The sequence below is a fragment of the Ranitomeya variabilis genome, chromosome 1, assembly GCF_051348905.1.
Source record: "Ranitomeya variabilis isolate aRanVar5 chromosome 1, aRanVar5.hap1, whole genome shotgun sequence".
Lineage (NCBI taxonomy): Eukaryota > Metazoa > Chordata > Amphibia > Anura > Dendrobatidae > Ranitomeya > Ranitomeya variabilis.
In genome coordinates this window covers 588279264-588302505 of record NC_135232.1, presented here as the reverse complement: position 1 = coordinate 588302505, position 23242 = coordinate 588279264, and the positions used below count along the sequence as shown (strand labels likewise).

General features: G+C 45.7%; 1 protein-coding gene across 1 annotated transcript; it reads right to left on the bottom strand.

The window, feature by feature from the left end:
* Positions 1-17053: 17053 nt before the first annotated feature.
* Positions 17054-22835, bottom strand: LOC143806924 (protein kinase C theta type-like). Its single transcript, XM_077288014.1, has 8 exons — positions 22118-22835; positions 21640-21794; positions 20235-20488; positions 18879-18941; positions 18632-18770; positions 18277-18468; positions 18002-18134; positions 17054-17554 (listed from the first exon to the last, which is right to left on the bottom strand). Coding segments are annotated over exons 1-8 (1578 nt in total). The 5' UTR covers positions 22758-22835; the 3' UTR covers positions 17054-17552.
* Between the last annotated feature and the right edge of the window lie 407 nt (positions 22836-23242).

Genomic DNA, 23242 nt, shown 5'->3' with positions numbered 1-23242 from the left:
CTGCCACTAGATCACCAGGGTGAACATGCTCAGTACTGCTATAGGCCGTTTATGTTTGGGCTAGGGGCATGTGATGGCACTAGTTTATTTTTTAAAAAAGGTACCCCCATTGGGAAATTGTTTGGCAGATCATGCACTGCATTACAAGTCTCAGAGACCCACACCACTACATTGGCCATAATTCTTAACTCTGTCTCCTGCAATGTCTCTTCCTTATCTCCTACGACATGACCTGGGTGAACATGCTTTGTACTGTTATAGGCCCATGAAGTTTGGGCAAGGGGGGCTGTGATGGCAATAGTATATTTTTAAAAAAGGTACCCCCATTGGTGAAACCACATCCTTGATGGCAAACACTTCACATTTGTGTACCTTAAAGTGCTCACTTGAAAAGCTCCTTTTTGTGTTGTCTGGTTGCTCAAAGTGGACACAATACACTTCATATAAATTTGATAAAGCAATGCTGTTAGTTTGGCTCAGTAGTTCATTAAAAATATTGCTTTGTCCACTATATTAGTTTCTCTCCTTGAGAGCCATAACTTTGGGTGCCTCAAATGTACAAACGGCGAATATTCAAATGGTGATTTATAAACAAGATTGAAATACTGTACACCGAATGCATTCAGACAATCACATAGCTGCATGTCTTGTAAAACATTTACAGATGTGACAGACAATGCTCATATTGACACGATCTTGATAAATGTTTGTTTACTCACTTTACAAACAGTTTGAAGCCTCTATATGTTTGCTGTTTGTCATTGTAAAACATTAAGGTTTACTGAAACTCTGCCTGTGATGGTTTGATCTAAATCCTTGTGGCTTTTATTTTTCTAGGGGATTATGGCCCCTCGTCTGATGAGTCCATGATATCTCAGTTTCATCCGACCTTGAAAAGTGGCCACGTGAAGGTCTGGGTGAAACTACAGTTACTACATAGTGTAAATCACTATATAAGACCAGAGAAACATAACTAAGACAGAAGCCAAAACTGGGGTACCTGTACACGTGGGTGTAATTGGGGACACCCACACAGTGTAGGTAATCTCCCAGGGGTTCTCTGTCTTGGTGTTGCTTCTCGGATATTCCAGATGGATGATATTTAAAAGTCTCTTGGTGATGATCTAAGAAGACTGTATGAAGTTAATCTTCATATATACGTAATCAGTATATTTATGTAACCCTTAGATGTACTTATTAACCTTTGTATGTTATAGTTAAGATATACAAAAATTTAGGCACTCACACTATTCAATCTTAATATTCCTTGAATTTTGTAGCTTGCAAAGAAATTGCTTTGTATTGAAGGATTAGCCTTTTTTAAAGCCCTAACTGAACCTTAGTGTTAAAAACATGGCAAACACAATTGCCAAATTCTCATGTAAATAATTCTGCAAAGAGGGAACCATCATACCATTAAAAAATACGAGTGAATTTTCATGGGCCCATCCAGTATGTGGGTTCCAAGGCGTAATGCGGTGCATATGACTGACTATGCAGCAGGGCTCGCCTTCCTGCCAATGTGTAAAACAAAGGAGTATGGAGCACAAAATGCATATTGTGAAGTGGATTTTCATGGGCACATCCACTATGTGGGTTCCAAGGCCTAATGGGGTGCATATGACTATGCAGCAGGGCTGGCCTTGCCGCCAATGTGTAAAACCAAGGAGTACGGGAGTTCAAAATGCATATTGTGAAGTGGATTTTCATGGGCCCATCCAGTATGTGGGTTCAAAGGCTTATTTGGGTGCATATGAACTGGTGGCAGGGCAGGCCTTGAATTCAATGCAAAACTTTTAAGGAGTCCCCCCTGGACATCTTATGAACAGTGGTATTGTGGTGCATCGTAATTCTTGGCAGCCCATCCACTCACAGCATAGGCTAAAACAGCTTAGGAGACCCACTGTTTCATAATGGCCCTTTAAGAAGATTAATGCCATCTGATGCACCAGTAAAAATAGGCTCTGTGACTTTAAAGGGAACCTATCACCCCGTTTTTTAAAGATTAGATAAAAATAGTGTGAAATAGGGGCAGAGCTGGGCTTTACATTACTGCCTTTTTGGTGCCTTTACACCCCCGTTAGGCTGCCGAAATACCTTTGTGAAGTGGCCGTTTTCTGCTGTCACTGAAGTTGGTCAGGTCGGATGGGCGTGGTCACAGCGCTGTTTCTCCCCCAGATCAGGCTCATCATTACGTTGGTGGCGTAGTGGTGTGCCCATGTCCAAAGAGAAGATCCACTGCCCAGGAGATTCAAAACAGCGCGGTCTTCGCTATTCGCCGTTTACCGGTGGGCGCGGCCATCTTTCCTGTGGCCGCGCGTGCGCAGATGGAGCGCTCTGCTGCCCGGGGCTTCAGGAAAATGGCCGCGGGATTCCGCGCGTGCGCAGATGGAGATCGCGGCGGCCATTTTCCTGAAGCCCCGGGCAGCAGAGCGCTCCATCTGCGCACGCGCGGCCACAGGAAAGATGGCCGCGCCCACCGGTAAACGGCGAATAGCGAAGACCGCGCTGTTTTGAATCTCCTGGGCAGTGGATCTTCTCTTTGGACATGCGCACACCACTACGCCACCAACGTAATGATGAGCCTGATCTGGGGGAGAAACAGCGCTGTGACCACGCCCATCCGACCTGACCAACTTGAGTGACAGTGTAGCGCCCCCACCGCCGCAGGGCCGAGGGGTACCCGGTACCGGGCCTACGGGTCTCTGCTTCTGGAGGTTGTCACGGCGGCTAGGCCCCGGTCCGTGACCCTGCCGTGGGGCGCACAGTGAATGATAGGTGTGGATGATGGTAGTAGTGGTGCGGTGCAGTAAATAACGAGGACACCAGGTTGCAGTCTCTTTACCTCTTTACTGAAGATCTCTGAGTCCACAGTCCAGAATACGGTTCACCAGGCTGCGCAAGTCTGGCCGGTCCGATGGCACCTCCAGAGCTCACTTCACAGGTGGAAATCGGTGCCTTCCTTCTAGCGCTATGTGTTGCGGTCCTCCCCTGCTGTGCTTACGGAAAGTCCCCACAACCGTTATGTCTGTTTCTTAAGTTCCCTCACAACTCGATTAAATGATGTTCTTCTAATCCTCCGTCCCTCCCTGATGTTCTGGTTGGGACGGCACCCGTTTGACGGGTAGGCTCGGAGCTCTTCCGGGACCCTAGAGTCGCCCCTCTCCACAAGGTGCCCCCCAAGACTTCATAGGTGATTTTGTGTGAGACAGCCCGCCTTAGACTGACTGTCCTGCCGCTGTTTAGAGTATTGCCTGAAGCTGAATGTTATAATACTCCCTCGGCGTTCCGGCCACCGGTAGTGCGCCTCAGTAGGGTGTTGCTCCGGTCTTACAGCACGACCCCTACTGGTATTCTCCTATTGCTTGATCTCGTTTCTCACTCAGCACAATCTATCTCGCTTCTAGTCCTTTCTTGGGCCCCGCCGCTTCCCGGAGCTGGCGCGGGCCCGTTACGTTCTTTCCAATGCCAAGCCTCTGTCAGGATCCCACCCCTGACAGAGACCCTACTGTCTCTTCCTCCACAACACCCTCTGCCACCAGGTGTTGCTTCGTCCAATCCAGTCAGCTTTCTGATCTAACTTCCTGCCTGACCCCCAGTTTACCCACTATGGTGGGGAGTGGCCTAATGAATAGCACCCTTAGCTCCCCCCGGAGGCCCAGCTGTGAAATGTATTGGTGTCTGTGATACCTGATCAGATGAACTCCTTCAGTGCCATCGGACGCACCGTAGCTCCCCATAGTGGCGGAGCCACAGTGCTGCAAGGACCAGGACTCTGGGGCGCTGCACTCCCCCCTGGTTAAACACAGTACTCCGGGACTGGGAAGAAAACAACAATACAAGTTAGCAAAAAGACATACAATTTTGTTGAGTGCAATAACAATAAGCATATTTGAACAGAGCTTCCCTTTATGGGAGGTGAGGACACTTGAACGTTACAAACATGGTAAAATATCATAGCAACATGCTATAATTAACTTTTCTTACCCAACCGGGTATTCTACTAAGTGCAAAAATTGTTGAACAATAATTTAACTTTGCCTTTAAGGACATACACTCTTAATCCACTAAAGACCTTCCTATAATCACATTATAAGGTATTTTAACTTTTTCATTCTCCTTCTTTAAATCTGCAGGACCGCCTGTCCTATCGGCACCAGACCTACTGCCTCTCCTTTCTGTTACAGGACCGCCCCGTTCAGCCAGGGCCTACTGCCTTTTCAACTACTATACACAGTATAGAACATAACATTACTTTCAGTTCAAGAGCACTAAGTCATCTCTACATGACTCCCATGAGGACTCAGGGTTTACCTTCTATCCTAACTATCTATCAGCATTATCAAAACATTTTCTATTGAACATTAAGCCTTCTCATTATCTTTCTTTCTGTCATGCATGCTGGACACCACGTCTATCCCTACGGGTCCACTGCATCCCTCTTTCACCTTTTACTTCTCAAAGCACATCATCAGTATTTCTTCACATTTAACTAATTAAACACATATAACTCTTCTCATATAAGCATTATCATCATTTCCTTTGATCAAGACATTATTGCTTCCTGTCTTAAAGCAATATCACAGTTTAAGCGTAACAAATGAACATCCCCTTTAAGAGGGGACCAAGTCTCTATGAGGTAGCGTATCTTCTCAAGCTACCAGTCCATACTCAGCAAAGGTTCCAGTGCGGTATCTTCACAAAGAGTCCTTCTTTAAGTAAAACCAGTAGGGAGCGCCTTTAATAAGGTGCAAACTATATACAAAAAGTTCGGATCATGCACTGTTCATGATTTCAGCAGTTTTTAAATAACGTAGAAAAATAGAAAATAACCGAAAACAATAGGGATCCCGGGTCAACAAAGGGATCCCTTTAAGAGTTTACCCTGAACGGGTTTTAGCAGCAACATGAAAGCAATAAAACAGTAACTATCTACAAGTAAGAAAGTACAGTAAAATCTTACTGTGGTGGTCTCCGATCTGGCCTCACCAGGCCAACGGATCGCACTGGTGAGCCAGGAAGCGGTTCCGGTCCCAGCAGCGATAAAATCCCTCGCCGGGAGGCCCTTCTCGCTGGCAGGTGCACACGTTCCTCCGGGGCACGGCGAGGCCGGGCTTCTCGAGGTTCCGCGGGGCCGGGCTCTGCTGCTTTCCCCACGGGATCATCTTCTTCCAGTGTTCCGGCAGCAGCCTGGAGGGCAATGCATCGCTGCACGCCTCGCGCCATCCAGCCAGCCTCTCCCGTAGCCCTCCTCCATTTGTTGTAAGTCACCGCATCACCTGGCTCCAGGTCGCGGGGAAATCTTCCGCTGCAGGGCTCCACTTCCTCCCGATCCACGTGGATTTGTAGCGGTTCCCCAATTTCCTGGATAACCCCGCGTCCATATCGGGGGTTGAAGGAGATCACTACACCCCAGTGGGACAGCGGGATCTCCGGAGCTCTGACCAAGTCGACCGGTGCTGCAGGCTGGGGCCGGCTCCGCCATGCTGCCATCAGACGCCGTAGATGTTCAGCGTCTGGCAAGATCTTCAGGTCCGGCGTCTGTAGCGTACCTCCAGCCGCGGCCAGGCGGGAGGGAACAGGGGACACTGGGGACAAACGGATCTCCGTGGGCTGGCCTAGCCGAGTAAGCACGCGGGCATCGGCCTCCAGCCGGCGGGCTAGCTGTCGGGCCTCGGCTGCAGCCACACACTCCTCAGACAGCGGCAAAGGGGGTCGGCCCATCGGTGGCTCCATGAGGGTCAAACCCCGCAGCGTTGGCGCTTCTGGGGCTGTGTCAGGTTGTGCAGCCTCAGTCCGGATCGGGTCAGCCCCACGCGGTGCTCCTGGTGTCGCCATCTTTGCCTTTCCTCCAATGTCTTCTTCCCGCGGTCTCTTTCGTGGGCGGCCCCGTCTCCATGGTCTCCACCCTCCAAACAGGATCAGGAGGCGGACCTCAGCTGTTGACGGACACGTCCTCAGGACACAGAAATATTTGGACTGGGCGGCCATTGCTGTTCGCGCTCTCCAGCTCGCCTACGCCCACTTCACGCCCCTCTTCTCTTCTTGCGCTCTCCTCAGCGCTGCAATGGCGGCGGATTTTGGCGGCAAATGGCGCAGCACAGTCCTTGCAATAAAGTAAAGTCCAAGCACAGTAAATCACAGTTCCAAGGCACACATGACCTGATTCTTCAGGCTTAAGTAGATCCTGTTCGTGACGCCAAGTTGTAGCGCCCCCACCGCCGCAGGGCCGAGGGGTACCCGGTACCGGGCCTACGGGTCTCTGCTTCTGGAGGTTGTCACGGCGGCTAGGCCCCGGTCCGTGACCCTGCCGTGGGGCGCACAGTGAATGATAGGTGTGGATGATGGTAGTAGTGGTGCGGTGCAGTAAATAACGAGGACACCAGGTTGCAGTCTCTTTACCTCTTTACTGAAGATCTCTGAGTCCACAGTCCAGAATACGGTTCACCAGGCTGCGCAAGTCTGGCCGGTCCGATGGCACCTCCAGAGCTCACTTCACAGGTGGAAATCGGTGCCTTCCTTCTAGCGCTATGTGTTGCGGTCCTCCCCTGCTGTGCTTACGGAAAGTCCCCACAACCGTTGTATCTGTTTCTTAAGTTCCCTCACAACTCGATTAAATGATGTTCTTCTAATCCTCCGTCCCTCCCTGATGTTCTGGTTGGGACGGCACCCGTTTGACGGGTAGGCTCGGAGCTCTTCCGGGACCCTAGAGTCGCCCCTCTCCACAAGGTGCCCCCCAAGACTTCATAGGTGATTTTGTGTGAGACAGCCCGCCTTAGACTGACTGTCCTGCCGCTGTTTAGAGTATTGCCTGAAGCTGAATGTTATAATACTCCCTCGGCGTTCCGGCCACCGGTAGTGCGCCTCAGTAGGGTGTTGCTCCGGTCTTACAGCACGACCCCTACTGGTATTCTCCTATTGCTTGATCTCGTTTCTCACTCAGCACAATCTATCTCGCTTCTAGTCCTTTCTTGGGCTCCGCCGCTTCCCGGAGCTGGCGCGGGCCCATTACGTTCTTTCCAATGCCAAGTCTCTGTCAGGATCCCACCCCTGACAGAGACCCTACTGTCTCTTCCTCCACAACACCCTCTGCCACCAGGTGTTGCTTCGTCCAATCCAGTCAGCTTTCTGATATAACTTCCTGCCTGAACCCCAGTTTACCCACTATGGTGGGGAGTGGCCTAATGAATAGCACCCTTAGCTCCCCCCGGAGGCCCAGCTGTGAAATGTATTGGTGTCTGTGATACCTGATCAGATGAACTCCTTCAGTGCCATCGGACGCACCGTAGCTCCCCATAGTGGCGGAGCCACAGTACTGCAACAACCAGGACTCTGGGGCGCTGCAACAGCAGAAAACGGCCACTTCACAAAGGTATTTCGGCAGCCTAACGGGGGTGTAAAGGCACCAAAAAGGCAGTAATGTAAAGCCCAGCTCTGCCCCTATTTCACACTATTTTTATCTAATTTTTAAAAAACGGGGTGATAGGTTCCCTTTAAGAGTCCCTCCTTTGTAAATGAAACAAGATGGGTCTGCTTATGTGTCATACACCACATGGCCAGCTAGGGTTGTAAATGTTACAATGACATTTCCCAGTGAATGCATTTGTAGTGGTTGAAAGCAATGTTAAAGTTGAAAAACGTTTCAAAAACACTGCATCTGAACTAAGCCTAATTGGAAGAGGAAATTTTCAGTCTGGGGTTAAATATTTGGCCTTACAGGCAAGTCATTAACCTGCAAAGGATGTACCTTGACATATTTCCAAGCAATAAAAATGAAATTGGTTTCATTTTAATGTGTTTTTTGTGGAACCGGGAAAAATGGCATGAATCTCGGAAAAAAAGGATTAAAGCTGTGAACTAGGAGTCAGGAATGCTTCCAGGGCGATCCCCATGATGGCCCTGTGTCATTGGAGCAGTGTTTCCATCATTTTCAGACGTTTTTAGACATTAAAAGGCCCCCCGGGGGATTGCTGTAAAAATATGCGGGTATCCCATAGACTTACATTGGGCTCATTGTTCTGGCTGAGTACCCGAGTATTCCAATTTGCTTGACCCGAGCAACGAGCACCCGAGCATTTTAGTGCTCGCCCATCACTACTTACGAACTCTGATGCGGTTCGTGGTGGTTGCTCCCCGGTGAAGACCGGATGACGTAGTGCTTGAACGGCCTATTGTCGGGTGACTGCTCCCACAAATTGGCACTGTAACTCCCCAATGTCGTTCCCAAGGAGGATATCTGCAGGAAGTCCTCCCATAACTCCAATCCAACAGTTTTTCTCCACAACCATAATCCAAACGCACAGAAACTCGCTGTATATATTTGCAGGCACCCCCCGTCAGGACAATGGGAATTCCCGGACCCTGGTGAATTGCCTCCAGTCGAACAACACGGGGGTCAGCGATAGTCAGGAATGCCCCCGTGTCTCTTAATCCTGACACTTTGTATCCATCAATTAAGACATCTTGCAGGAGGCGTGGCCATTGCTCTGGGTAGCTAAAGGACAAATTCCGTAGTCCGTACACTCCAGGAGGGGTATCTATGGTGCCATGGTCGGTGGTTCACTCTGGTGGGGGTGGTGATAGCTCTTCCTCAGGTAGGATGGAGTGTACAAGTTGCACTGGATGCGGTGGGGCTGCGTTGGGCTCCCTCTGAATCCTTGAGGGACAGCCAGACTGCAAATGTCCAGGTTGCTCACCCCCATAACCTCTCCTCTCTGTGATACCCCCAGGTCGTGGTCGGAACTGTTGGGGCCCAGGATTGTGAGGCGTGATTGTCATTGGCTTGTGACTAGGTGGAAGGGCAAATATAATCGGAGCGGGACCGTGCGGGGGAGCAGGCCGTGGTTCATTGTCCAGAAGCCTCCTCCATTGCAGTCGGATAGTAAGGGCTTCATCGGCCAGGGCTGCAGCTCTATCTACGGTACACGGCGGGCGCTCCCGGACCCATTCTTGTACCTCTGCGAGGCACTTGGCAAGAAATTGTTCTATAAGGAACGCCTGTATAACATCTTCCACAGTAAAGGTGTTTTCTGCTTCCAGCCATCTCCGACATGCCTGGGTCATCTGATGTGCATACATCCTAAATGATCCCCCCGTTGTGCATGGGAGGTCTTGGAACTTGGCCCTATATGAGTCTGGGGTGATAGCATGGTAATCCAGGATAGTCTGCTTTACAATGTTATAATCCCGATTCCACTGTGAGTCAATGGTTTGGTAAGCCTCCACCATGCTTCCGTTAAGGAGTCCCACTAACAAACGCATCCAGCCAGAGTGGGGCACCTCCATCACAGCACACTGCTGCTCAAAGTCCTTGAAAAACCCCTCCACATGTCCAGAAGCCTCATCAAATGGCTTAAACTCTGTCTGGGTGATCTGTACAGGCTCCCGGATCGTTGGGTTTACACTCCACATTGCATTACTCCCTCTTTCAAGCTCCATTGCTTCTCATCTCTGCTGTGCCCAGCGGGCAACCTCCTCCTTATACTCCTGAGAGATGCCTGGGCTCAGAATCGCCATCTCTTCTTCGTACCACACCAACCACTGGCATTTTAGGGTGAGGATCCCTAACTCCAGTGCTTGTCCTTCAGACATCTGGGAGGAGGTGGCCGGTCTAGCACCCACCAGTATGCCAATTAAGGCTTTTTAGTCAGTCCCTGGTAGTTCAGGCCCAGGTCTCTGTCTCTCTCCTGTAAACTGGATACAGTCCAAATTCTGTACTCCCTCTGTGGGTGGTTCTCCATTGGGTTACACTCTGTTGTTCCCACTGCTGCCACCAGTTGTCACGGGGTCCTTCTCCAATACCACACAATCAAAAGATCGAGGGAAGTGTGAACAATCCCAAGACCTTTATTATAGGCAAAACTAAAAGGTCCATAAACAATCCACCACACTGAGGATACAATAGTCCAGAACGCGAATGCAGCTCAGTAACAGGATAAAATGTCCAAGGAGATGAGAGTCCAATAATTCAGCAGGCAGAGGATAAAAAATCCATATGCTTCTCTTTGTCTCTGACGTGCAGAGTTCACACCATCCTCACCACACAGGAACTGACTTCTCAGCTCCTGTCTGTTATGGTTCTCAATGGCAAGAGAACATAGCCCAGCAAACATAAGTGCTAGCTCTTGGAAGGATGGAAACTAAACTGACCATGAACTAAACCTGCCGCACAACTAACAGTAGCCGGGTAGCGTTGCCTACGTTTTTTATCCCTAGATGCCCAGCGCCGGCCGGAGGACTAACTAATCCTGGCAGAGGAAAATATAGTCCTGGCTCACCTCTAGAGAAATTTCCCCGATAGGCAAACAGAGGCCCCCACATATATTGGCGGTGATTTTAGATGAAATGACAAACGTAGTATGAAAATAGGTTTAGCAAAATTGAGGTCCGCTTACTAGATAGCAGGAAGACAGAAAGGGCACTTTCATGGTCAGCTGAAAACCCTATCAAAATACCATCCTGAAATAACTTTAAGACTCTAGTATTAACTCATAACATCAGAGTGGCAATTTCAGATCACAAGAGCTTTCCAGACACAGAAACGAAACTACAGCTGTGAACTGGAACAAAATGCAAAAACAAACGAGGACTAAAGTCCAACTTAGCTGGGAGTTGTCTAGCAGCAGGAACATGCACAGAAAGGCTTCTGATTACAATGTTGACCGGCATGGAAGTGACAGAGGAGCAAGGTTAAATAGCGACTCCCACATCCTGATGGAAACAGGTGAACAGAGGGGATGATGCACACCAGTTCAATTCCACCAGTGGCCACCGGGGGAGCCCAAAATCCAATTTCACAACACCTGTCCTCCCCAGCCCCCTCTTTATGTCCAGGGGTAGTCAGACAGGTTGGGGTGGTTTTCAGGCCTTCCAGACCTGACAAAGGTGCCTCGGGGATTAAGGCACCTCAGGGGGTCATCAAGAGACATAGATACAGTCAGGCTGCAGACAGTAAGTGAGCTAATTCAATTACCAGCCTTTTGGAAGGTAATTGAGACTCTAGACAATATGGGGAATACACGGAATGATACAGGGCAAGAAGAGAACACTATGAAAATTAGTAAAATATATTAAATATACACAAAATGATACCCACATAACATATCACACCATCAAAGCAAGTCATTACCCTGGAAAGGATGTTCCTTAACATATTTCCTAGGAAAATCCATTTTGTTTTTGTATGTTTTATTGTGAGTCTGTAAAATTGGCGTAAGACTCTGACAAAATTGTTCACAGCAGTGACCTGGGAGTGAGAAATCCTTCCAGGGGTCTTTCCCATGATGTTTCCATGTCATTTGAGCTCTGTTCCCATCGATTTCTGCAAGTTATATTCCCTGTAATGTCCACCGGGGAACGAGCAGTAAAAAAGCTCGAGTTACCCATAGACTTAAATTGGGCTCGTTGCCCGGGTCGACCCAAGCAACGAGCACCCGAGCATTTTAGTGCCCACCCATCACTAGTAACTATGTTTTTCCCACATATCTACTTTACATCAGCACAATTTTTGAAACCTAATTTTTTTGGTAAGGAAGGTAGAAGGGTTAAAAGTTTACCAGCGATTTCTCATTTCTTCAACACAATTTAGAAATCCTTTTTTTTAGGGATCACATCACATTTGAAGTGAAGTTGAGGGGCCTATGCAGCAAGTTAAATGGAGGATCGTACATGTATCAAGTGTATGGTTCTTCATAGTAGTGACGTACTTCTGGTTTCGGCAAGTCACGTGTTCCTGGCATGTACATGTCCCTGGGAAATGACGCTTGCAATGATAAGTGTTCCCTCTAGGCGCCATATTAATTTGAGAAAAGATGTACGATCCTCCATTTATCATGCCGCATAGCTCAGTTACCCAGCGCCATTATAACAGCACGGTTAGTATAAATAAATCTGGTGATTATGTTCATAATCTCTATTTGGCTGTTGCTTCATGCTATATAATGTATATGCAAGGGAAAAAGGAACGGAAAAATTCAGCTCACCAGTTTGAAGCAGAAGCTTGCACAGGAACAAAAGTCTTGATTGACTCAGAATGAAATTCCATGATTAAGACCTTAACAGGTCGAAACGCGTTGGTCGCATCATGTACTCCATTATTTGCTGTACCACTTTGAAACAAGGATTTTAATGGATTTGTCTAAATAAATTGAACTTTTATCCAAGTTTCACGCTGGGGATTTACTTTTCTTCATGCTATATAAGGTATATTTATACTGCATATTGTAAAAAAGGAGGGCACCATCGAATAAATTAATTTCAAATATAGAAGGGATCCACCTGCAGTATGTCTAGACATAGACAAGTACCAACCAAACACAAGGAGACATACAAAAAAGCAGGGATCACCTTAAACAATGTAACAAATTTTATTAGTACACATAAACCCACAACAAGAAGTATTAAAACATTTAAAATTCAAAAAAGTGGTTACACCATGTGTAGCCAACACATACAGGAGCAGCGGTTAACCTAATAACACCAAGAGGGCATGCATGAAATATTCAATACAATATGTGGTGAGAAACTCTACGTCATAATCAAAATAAGAACTTTTGGAAGGAAAATTCTCTCCAAAGAGTAAGATGGTATACCTGGCTGATTCAAAATTATGGAGATTGGCACCAAATACAATATTTAAAAACCATACACATATGGAACAGTTGGGGATATATATGAAAATATTCAGACTTATGTATATACCAAGATGGATATCCAATACAACGATTCATGAATCCAACATAATAAACCATATGAGAGTAGATTATATTCCTAAAAATACATTACCAACCGCGTACCAACGCCAAATCAGGCCAGCTCACAAAACCTCATGCATTATCTACAATCAAAGAGGTGCAGGATTAAACCGGCTCCTGAAAGCCCGACACATATCGTCACTATTGTGACTTCATCAGGGGCAAGTGAGAGTGTAGTGGGTTCCTTGAATCTTAACCATGTACAGTATATATATATATATATATATATATATATATATATATACACAACAATTATTAAGTCTCAACAGCCATTGAGCTTACCGCATGGAGTACACGTGCATACACCACAACGTCGCCGGATAACCGGAAATTATTCTATGACATATTCTAACACTAGTGTGCATGTACTGACGTTGTTATGGTGACCCAGGGCGCCGGAGCCTGCGTCTGCACAAACAGATTTAGGGGTTAACCTTAGAAAAAGGCATGTAATACGCCGGCATGGTTTATCACATGATCAGAAGGTCCTTCATGTTAAAATGCCCAATCTCTGTTTTGCGTATCCAGCATCACATGACCGCAAGGTCCTTTATACGAGAATACCATGATTGAAGAGATGCGGACATACCATGCACCTATGTGACACATCACACACCCAGAGAGGTCTCTCTCACAGGAATACCTTATCCTTATGTTGCCATTACATTGCCGCAGGGTTCCTTATAGAGAAATATACAGTACCACACGTTACCATAAGAAACCTTATACAGACACACCACACCTATATGCTATTTATCCATACCATAGTGTTATTCGAGTCAATATGAAACAAAGTAACTTGTCTCCACCACCTATATCTATAGGGAGGGATGTTTCTGCATATGTAGCACTACATCGCTATTTTACCATACAACAGTATGAGAATAACTGGAAACTTATTGTGTTTTAACCTGTTATTTTTGATGTACAAACAAGAATAAAAGAAAAAACTTTTACGATTCAAATACTCTTAATATAGCCCGTGTATTCTCCATACAAATACGATAGATGTAGGGATAAATGAGTATTATATAATTTTTATTTGCAGTGAGCATGGAAATACATATACAAAAATTTACCATAGGAAACACCGGTGTTTCCAACACCATCCCATAACCATCAACTGCCCAAATGGTCTAACATTATATATTTTAAGAAAAAGATGATCTCAAGATTCATCCTAAAGGGGGGTAGTCAAAGATATTGCACACAATAGCAATATGTAAAGGTTCGAGATTCCAGTCTGTGTCTATTCTTAAGAATATTATAATTAGACAATGCATAGGTATGAGGAACTGTATGTAAGCTGGTACATTGACCCTGAACCCCAACATATGGGGATTCTAATTAATAAGAAAGATGCCGCAAGACTATATTAACACCGTGGATATGCTGACATCACAATTAGGGATAGACACATAGACTAAGATCTTAAACAATCCCAAAAAGAGGGGTGGGCCAGTGTGAGAAAGAAATATTTTAATCACAACAGCCTTATCTAAACTGGATAAAAAAGGTTGGCAAAACCAGCCAGATCCACGTCATATAAGATCATAGATCTTAATACCTAAGGCTGTATTTGGTGCCAATCCAAACGGAAAGATGGATAATAACACACATTTCAAAATGGCTAAGTGTCACGGGGTCCTTCTCAGGTATCACACAATCAACAGAGCTAGAGTATAGTAAACAATTCCAAGACCTTTATTTAGGCAAAAATATGAAAGGTCCATATATAATCCACCACACAAAGGATAAAATAGTCCAGAATTCGAATGCAGTTCAGTAAGAAGACAAAAGCCCTGGAAGATGAGAGTCCAACAATCGAGCAGAGGATAACAGTCCATATATGCTTCTTTCTCTCTCAGGCGCTGTCTTCACATCATGGTTCCACATAGGACTGAGTGTGTGTCACCTACCTGATATTTACAAGTCCCCCTCCTCATTCACAAGTTAGGGGGGTGGGTCGCAGGGGCTCATTGTTTCAACAAGCTAGTTCAATATGTCATTAGCATATTAGCAAACAACATTATTCACTGACCCTGTGGAGAGATAACAGTACAGGACTGTGGGGGGAATATCAGATGGCAAATAACAGCAATTCATTAATAGGCAAATAACTCATCCTACAAGAGAACACCATGATGATCAGTAAAATATAAATATACACAAAATGATACCCACGTAACATATCCCACCATCACACTAAGCATGAGCTATATACAAAGGTCTAGGATTGTATTTGGTGCCAAACTATACAGTCGCCCCAAAGAAATGTATGTACATAGCAGTGCTCTCATGAAAAGAGACCAAGTGTAAGTTGCCAAAATCAGCTGAAGAGAAATATAGAGTCCCATAAAGTTGCTTACAGACAGTAACTCTTCATTCAGACCAGACAGTGAGAGGCTCTGTAGGTCGTAGATCCATTTTGACTCGCATCTCAATAGCTTGGGAATAATGTTCCCTCCTCTGATGTTAGTATCAACAGTTTCTAAACCCATGATCTTCAATCCTTTGATACTGCTTCCATGTGCATCCAGGAAGTGTGCGGCCAATGAAGAGACTGTTTTGCCTTTCTCTCGAACAGTCCTGGCAGTTGAAATGTTGGACAAATGCTGTTGGCTCCTCCTCCTCAATTCTTGGGTGGTTTGACCCACATATAGTTTTGGACAGTCACAGATGAGTAAGTATACCAAATTCATTGACCTGTAATTGAAATAGCATTTAGGCCTGATAGGGAAAGGTAAAGTGGTAACTGTGAAACCATCTTGTGAGATCATGAACTGACATACATTGCACCTTCCACAGGGGTAGGTGCCAAAAATCTTATTACCCCTTCCAATATTGACTTTAGGTCTATGATCGTGGCTGTGGCACCATTGGTCCTTCAGATTTTGAGCTCTCCTAGACACTATTTTAGGGGTCTGGGAGATGCAAGAAGACAGTTTGGGTTCGCTTAATAGAATGTTCCAATTTTTGGACAAAATTTTATGGACATCCGTCCATTGATTATTAAATGTCGTGACTAAGGAATGGGATCTATTGGAATCACAAACCTGTTTCTTTAGCAAATTTGACCGTTCCGTTCCATTCGTGTGTTGGAAAGCTCTTGAGACCACTTTCTTAGGATATTTCCTGTTGGAGAATCGGGTAGTTAGATCTTTAGCCAGAGAGTGAAAATCCTCATCAGAGCTGCAGTTTCTACGGAGTCTTAGAAACTGATCTTTGGGGATTCCATTCCTTAGATACTATGTATGGAAGCTGTTATAATGGAGAAGGCTATTAGTCGCAGTAGCTTTCCGATGGAGACAAGAAGAGATCTTTCCACCTTGGATCGAGAGCTTGATATCTAGAAATTCGCATTTCTGCATATCATGCCGCATAGCTCAGTTACCCAGCGCTATTATAACAGCACGGTTACTTTAAATAAATCTGGTGATTATGTTCATAATCTCCATTTGGCTGTTACTTCATGCTATATAAGGTATATTTATCTCACACTGGCCACTGAACAAGACAGAATCCCAGTTCATACCTTTTGGATCTTATCTGTCTGTTTGTATCATGTGCATGTAAAGGTGTGCCCTGCCTTCCCTTTGAGCTGGGCATTATATTGATGTGGTCTCACATGGCTGTGTGGCCACTAGTTGGGCCCAGTCCTTCTCAGCCCTTATCCACATGCATCTCACTTGCATGGTTTTTAATATTAGAGTAAGGGCTGCCCCAATTACGGTCACCGTGAAGTGGTGGGACGGCTTTGCATTGTTTTGTTAAAAAAAACATGTTAACTAAGTACCGTATATTATTTTCATGCACTATGTTTTCAATATATTAACTGCGGGGTATTCAATCATTATGTTTCTGTCTGTATTTTTCTTCTGTTCAGTGGCCAGTGTGAACGTGCGCTTACATTTTGTATGCACACCAGTTTACATCCCAGTTCATAGCTTTTGTTTTTTTTAGACTTAAACCTAATCTAACACTACTAGACCTATACCAAATTTAACTCTACCAGTTCTAAACCTAACACTACTAGGTCTAAACCTAATCAAACATTCCTACCTCAAATCAAACACTAATTGACCTAATATATATTTTTTTACAGCTGTGGTGTCTTCGCAGGAGCTACAACCAGCTCTGCGGGGGGCCGGATGTCGCACCTCCACCAATCTAATATTGATGACCCATCCATAACTAAGTAGTGGACAACCGTTTTGTAATAATTCCTACTGCAGGCCAATTTCATCTCCCAATTCATGCACTTATTCTATAGAAAGATGAATCTATGGACTAATGTGATAATCTGCTTTTATTACGGATGTACACCGCTGCATGTCTCAAGGAAATATGGAAGGGAAGGGAGGACATGTGGGAGAGGGAAGATAAGGACACAAGAAACATGCAAAAAGCAGCATAAAAGAAAGCTACTAATAGCCACAGAAACAAACTCCGATGTAAGATTCTGGTCTTCTCAGGCCGATGGTCGGCAGTGGGACCAGGAGTGACGGTTTCTGTGATCTTCTCTGTTTATTTTTAGAAGAAAGAGCAGCCGCGTCCTTCTCTGGTCAATATCATGTAGATGAAGGAGCAGCCGCATCCTTCTCTGGTCGATATCAAGTAGATCAAGGAGCAGCCGCTTCCTTATCTCTGTCTTGTAGGTAGATGGTTTGTGATGGAATATCCATATGTTTGTCATAGTCCGGTAATAAAGAAAGTCCAATGTGCTTGTCCAGTCCGATAAATGTAAATGTTCATTCCTCGATGTTTCCGGAATGGAGCTAATTATTATCAGCCTAATCCTCCTGTAAGAAGAGAAATGTACAGATCTGAGAATCGGCGACTCACATATATACCGTATGCTAAAGGGTTAATGTACTGATTAGTAGAGATGAGAGAATAAATTCTCGGCTGCCCTGGTCCAGTTGCCACATCAGTATTCCGTGACCGCTGGACGGGAGCACTGCAAGCTGCATCATGCCCTCTGGATCCCCCAGCGCCCCCTCTGACTTGTAGGTCCAGTGAAATATCACACACCCATGAAGTCACACCTGGCCTACTAATAAGAAGAGGCGTCAGAGAGGCCGACAGGATGGGTCTGTTTACAGGACTCTTGTCTGGTGGCTGTGGACTAATGACGTGGGTTCTGTACCAGGGTCCTGCAAATCGATTCTTTCTTCTGTAATGATGAGGATATACATGTGTTACTGGGCAGTAGTAACACTATGGATGTTCCTATGTGTGATACTTACATCTTTGCCCCCATCGGAATGGTGGGTCGGCTGTGCCGGACTCCACGTAGCTCCAGTTTATGGAGAGGAAGAATAGTTGCTCTCGGATGAATGATGTTATTGGATACCGAGCAGTTGGAGTTTTGCAGAGAAGCTGGAAAATGACAGAGACCATTAATCATTATATTGTGTACTATTACTGATATGATGCGGACAGTCCATAGACATTGTGTAATGACATATCTTCTATCTCCCCTTATAATCCCCCTTATCCTTCTTCTTATGATCTTACTTACCCCTTCTAGGATGTTATGGGCATCGATGGGCATCCAGGGTGGAAAATATGGGTCATCCTCCCACAGAGACAGGTGGTATTGCTCCAATGTGCCTCTGCTGTAGAACGGCTGTGTCCCCACAATCATAATGTACATGATGACACCAAATGAGAAGGAATCTGCTAGATAGTTGAAGCCTTTTCCATCCATTATCTGTGGGAACATAAGATAGGAGATGAGCTGAATATACTGGGAAGGGGATTTACAAACAGAAGCTACAAGGACCGGTCTGTGATTAGATATGAGCCGGATACAGTGGGATCAGATTAATCCTCAATCCTACTATCGACATCAATCACACAGGGATATCTCTTACCTCGGGTGCGATGTAACCTTGGCTGCCAACAAAACCATACAAAAGGTCATCCTCAGCCACGTTCACAGCTGATGCACCAAAGTCTGATATTCTTATATGTCCCATGTCATCGATGAGGACATTCTGAGGCTTCAGGTCACTGCAGGAAGAAGGAGCAGACACTCATTGTGAGGATAATTCATGAACAGAACTTTCTACAATAGAGGTGTAAGGAGACAACAGAAATTTATGAAGATGAGCTGATTACCAATGTATCACGCCGTGTTCATGGAGGAACTGGATTCCGCAAATCATTTCTGCCGCAAAGAGTCTGTGGAGTAGAAAGTAGAGGATGGATCAGTGGTTACATACACAATCATGCAGAGAACATCAGGAGATCGCACACGTGTCCTATTCAGGGCTTCATTTTCTCCTGTTGTCATTGTAACACCCCAGGTAACCGGTTGTTACAGTGATGTTGCCTTCCTTTCAGGGAGGGTGATGTCATGCCTGGAGGCAAGGAGGATTCCCTTTAACAGGTAATACACCTACATGCAACACATTCTGAATCCAGGCCAGAAAGGGGCGCTCTGAACCCGGATTCAGGGGAGCTTCCCCCAGATATATATATATTCCGGTCTGGAGGAGGAGTTAGAGAGTTGGTAGCAGAAGTTGAAGGAGAGTGGAGTGAGAGCAGAGAGTGGGGCCATGCAGCCACATGTGGTGCTGCTACTCCAGGACAGAAGAGAACCAGATGGGTTTCAGTGATAGCAAGTATCTGAGGGGAGAAGCAAAGAAGAAGAAAGGAGCTCGGAGGGGAAATGTGATTGGGCACCCTCTGAGTTGAAGCGCAGGAACCGGGCACCAGGAGCCGGAGGCTGTGTCGCACTCCATGTCCCACAGCAGCACTGGAGGGCAGAAGACTTTATGTAGTCTGTGTGCACCCACACCCAAAGGTGCAGCAATACACAGAGAGCTCGGGTCGTGATAGAAACCCTGTAAAAAGGCTTGCATTGCCCACCATATGGGGTACTTTCACAGGACAGGAGAGAGGACCTTGTAAGGGAGCCACAGGCAGCAAGGACCTCGCAAAAGAAGGAAGGCTTAAAACCCTCACCTGGGAGAGGGATCCATCATTGCCTCCAGGCTGGCCGGACGACACCAACACCTGTTGCTGGTACCCTGGACTGAGACTGTCTACATCAGTAATCAGGTAAAGAGATTGCAGCCCTGTGTCCTCCGTTTATTTCCGGCACCACACCATCTTTGCCCAAACACCCCGGAAGTCCTGGGGACCCAGCTTCACCTGTGGGAAGCGATACCATCTTTGCTGCAGTACTATCACCCCCAGAGGACCCCTTTAAGCAGCGTTGGTCACTCCTGACCGAGTACCACAGGTGGCATCATGTACATTTCCTATTTCTGCAAACTTTATTTAAATCCCTTTAAAGACCGTCCCTTTTACTTGGGCACCCAGGGCCATGGACCAGGTCGCCGCCACCGTGACCACCCCTTTAATAACAACCGAACCAGGTACAGAGTACCCCACGACCCTGGTGGGCGTTCCACCATTGCTCTAGGACTACAATGCACGGGCAGCGGATTATCAGCCGGTAGAATTTACCTTGATGTTTCCATATCAAACGATATAGACTGAGCCAGGTGGCCATACAGATCTCTTCCGACCACATACTCCATGGCTATGATATATTCTGTCGGTGACTCTACACACCCCCGCAGAGTTGTTATGAAGGGGCAGCCGAAAGCCATTCTCAGGATATCTATTTCTTTAGTGATTGTTTCTTTATGACATGAACTTTTTGCAATTTTTTTTACGGCCAGCATCTCGTCAGTGTCTGGATCAGATGCCAAGATGACCTGGAAAAAAACACAAGAGATCAGACCAAACTCTGCCATCTATTTAAGGGATCTGTCTAATGCAGGGGTTGGTAATTAATTGTCCCTATGGGCCACATGGCTGTTGTGGAGGGCCGAGCCAACAGGCCGAACTTATGATTTCCCACTGTCCCCCATTATTTTGCTCTGTACACTGTAAGGCCTGAAGCTCCCGCAGGCGCGATCTGGTTCTGTCGTCGCACCTGCTGCGCTGAGACTCAAATGCACAGGATGAAAGACCTAAAGGCCCTATGCAAGCGATACATAACACCTAAACTGAGTGTTCCAGAAAGGACAAATAGCAAAGATATAGAATATACCCAATAGGGGCAGAGGGCTCAATATCATCAATAAAGGAAAATATCAAGTTTATAGAAATAATTACAATAGAAACAAAAGTGGGTGTGAAAGAGAAGACTATAAGACTCACAGAGAGAATCAGACAGAAATCGATCGATCGATGGCTCTAATGACAAAATGATATAGGAATAACATAAACCAGACATACAGTGGTGGACAGAAAAATGCTCAAGATAGACTTAGCGAACAGACAAATTCAGAAATAGGTGTACAGAGATACAAGTAACAACGTACAGGGCAGATAAAGCCCCATGGGTCTGAACACTGCTCACTTTAGGCATGGCAGACCAGTGTAACAAGGGGAGCCAGGAGGGGGCGCCACTGGTCTTGCATCTCCTCATATGATTTCTATGAGGGCAGGTTTAGGGGATTCGTGCTTCTTACTATGGGGATTTTTGGATGCTCTGTTGATCGACTTCTATCTGTTTCCCTCTGTGAGTCTTTTAGTTCTTTCCCAACCACGTTTGTTGTCATTGTAATTATTTCCCAATAAACTTGATATATTCTCCTTTATTGATAATATTGAGCCCCCTGCCCCTTCTTCCTATTGGGTATATTCTATATTTGTGCTATTTGCCCTTTTTGGAATGCTCAGTTTAGGCTTTATAAAGGTCCGGATGTGGCCGGGGGGCCGCACTTTGCCCATGTCTCACTAGTTATCCCCATTCTCATTACATATGAACACCCTGTAATGAGTAATGAATATGTCTGTCCTCCTGTGTATCAGGGGTAGGACACATTGGGGGCGCGGAGGAGGAGAAATTCACACTTACCTTTCCGAAGCATCCCTCTCCCAGGTTTTTGTGGAATACAAGGTGGCAAAGGTTAATTGGATTAATTTCTCTTATGGGACAAATAAAGGAACTGACATCTGTAGGGTCTTCTACTGGCGTCACCGCAGAATCCGGGGGCATCTTATCACTTCCATCTATTGAGATGATACAAGATGTATTAATAAATATCTCTCCAGAACCGACATTACATTTGTAATCAGATTTCTAGAAATCAGCAGGAGATGTCTAATATTTGGGGCTGCATTTATCAAAAATGCCCTGTTTCCCATAGCAACGAATCACTGACAGATTATCGATCTCTTACCATTCTATAGAACACTGAAATGTGACTGGTTGCTACGGGCAACAAGGACAGTTCTTCCATTAGTCAGCATTGATAACTGAGATTTGTATATAATATTAGGAGTATAATCCTCCTCACTCCCAGTCTTATTCTACTCAGCTGTTTCCATCTTACCAGGCTCATCTTCCTCAATTGATCTTTCTGGTGAGGAATCACTTAGATGGAAGAGAAAATCCGGGATGGAAATGGTTTTGGTTGATGACCAGGATCCGCATAGGGCACCATTCCCATTAATAATGGGTGAAGCATAGGTGAGATGTCTCCTGCATTGGACAGCCCAGTCTCTGTTGTTCCTCATTCTCTCCTTAGCTGCCATTCTTTGCAGGTTCGGGGTGTCTTGGCTTTCAGCCCTGGATGACACCTGTCTCTGTGTTCCCTGGAGAACCTCGTCCAGGTTGATCTCTGCGCTGATGTTTCTGCGCTTATTCAGGATGGCCTCCTTATTTCTCTTCCGTATCTCGGTGGCCAATTTTCCAATCTTCTTGAGTGAGACAGGAATGGCCCTCTGAAGCTCATCATCCGAGAACTCCATGGGGGTCTCCATTTTCCTTCTATTTGAAAGGATCTCTTGTCTTTTGGTCTTTCTTGTCATATCCAGATGTTGTCGTTTTGATGCCATTTTTGTAGCATCAGTGTCCATGTCCGGTGGCATTATGTCACTTCGCCCTAAAGCGAAAAATACCAGCTCTTCATGGATCACTCTCCTCTCTCTCAGAACCCGATCTCTTTGGGCTCGTCTTCTCTCTGTCGCCATTAGAATATCTTTTTCTTCGTTTATCACGAGAAAAAAAAAGGGCCGCCTCACCCTTGGAAGTCTGTAAGGCAGTGATTTCCCTTAGGTGGAAGCTGGAATCTAGAATGTGATGATGTCATCACATCACTTGTGACATAGATTTATCGTGATGTCATAGGAATCGGATTCTATTAGTTCCTCTATCTGTAGAGTCGGCCAAGGCAATAGTGATCGCGGCATCTAATTAGTGGACACTTTTTGTAATGAAACATCTACCCCAATGTGGTCACAGGGCACCAATTGGTTGCCACTTTAGTACACATAGTGGCCAAATATTCAACTCCCCTAGTTAATGTAGCAAGAAAAGAAAGTAAAATAGAATGTTTAACATGAGGAACATTACAAATAACAATAAAATAAAACCCTTTCTGCTGGTTTATGTCAAAACTTTTCCCATAAATGACATATAAATGTTATTTTCCTGCCTTATGGCCATAAAATTATCA

Bases quoted from the DNA above. Each gene is read 5' to 3' on its own strand.
- LOC143806924 (XM_077288014.1), bottom strand. From the start codon at position 22,757: ATGGCGACAGAGAGAAGACGAGCCCAAAGAGATCGGGTTCTGAGAGAG. The intron at 20,489-21,639 runs GTAAGTGTGAAT...GTTTTTTTCCAG, and splicing joins GAGAGGGATGCTTCGGAAAG to GTCATCTTGGCATCTGATCC. The intron at 18,771-18,878 runs GTAATCAGCTCA...TTCTTCCTGCAG, and splicing joins GAACACGGCGTGATACATTG to TGACCTGAAGCCTCAGAATG.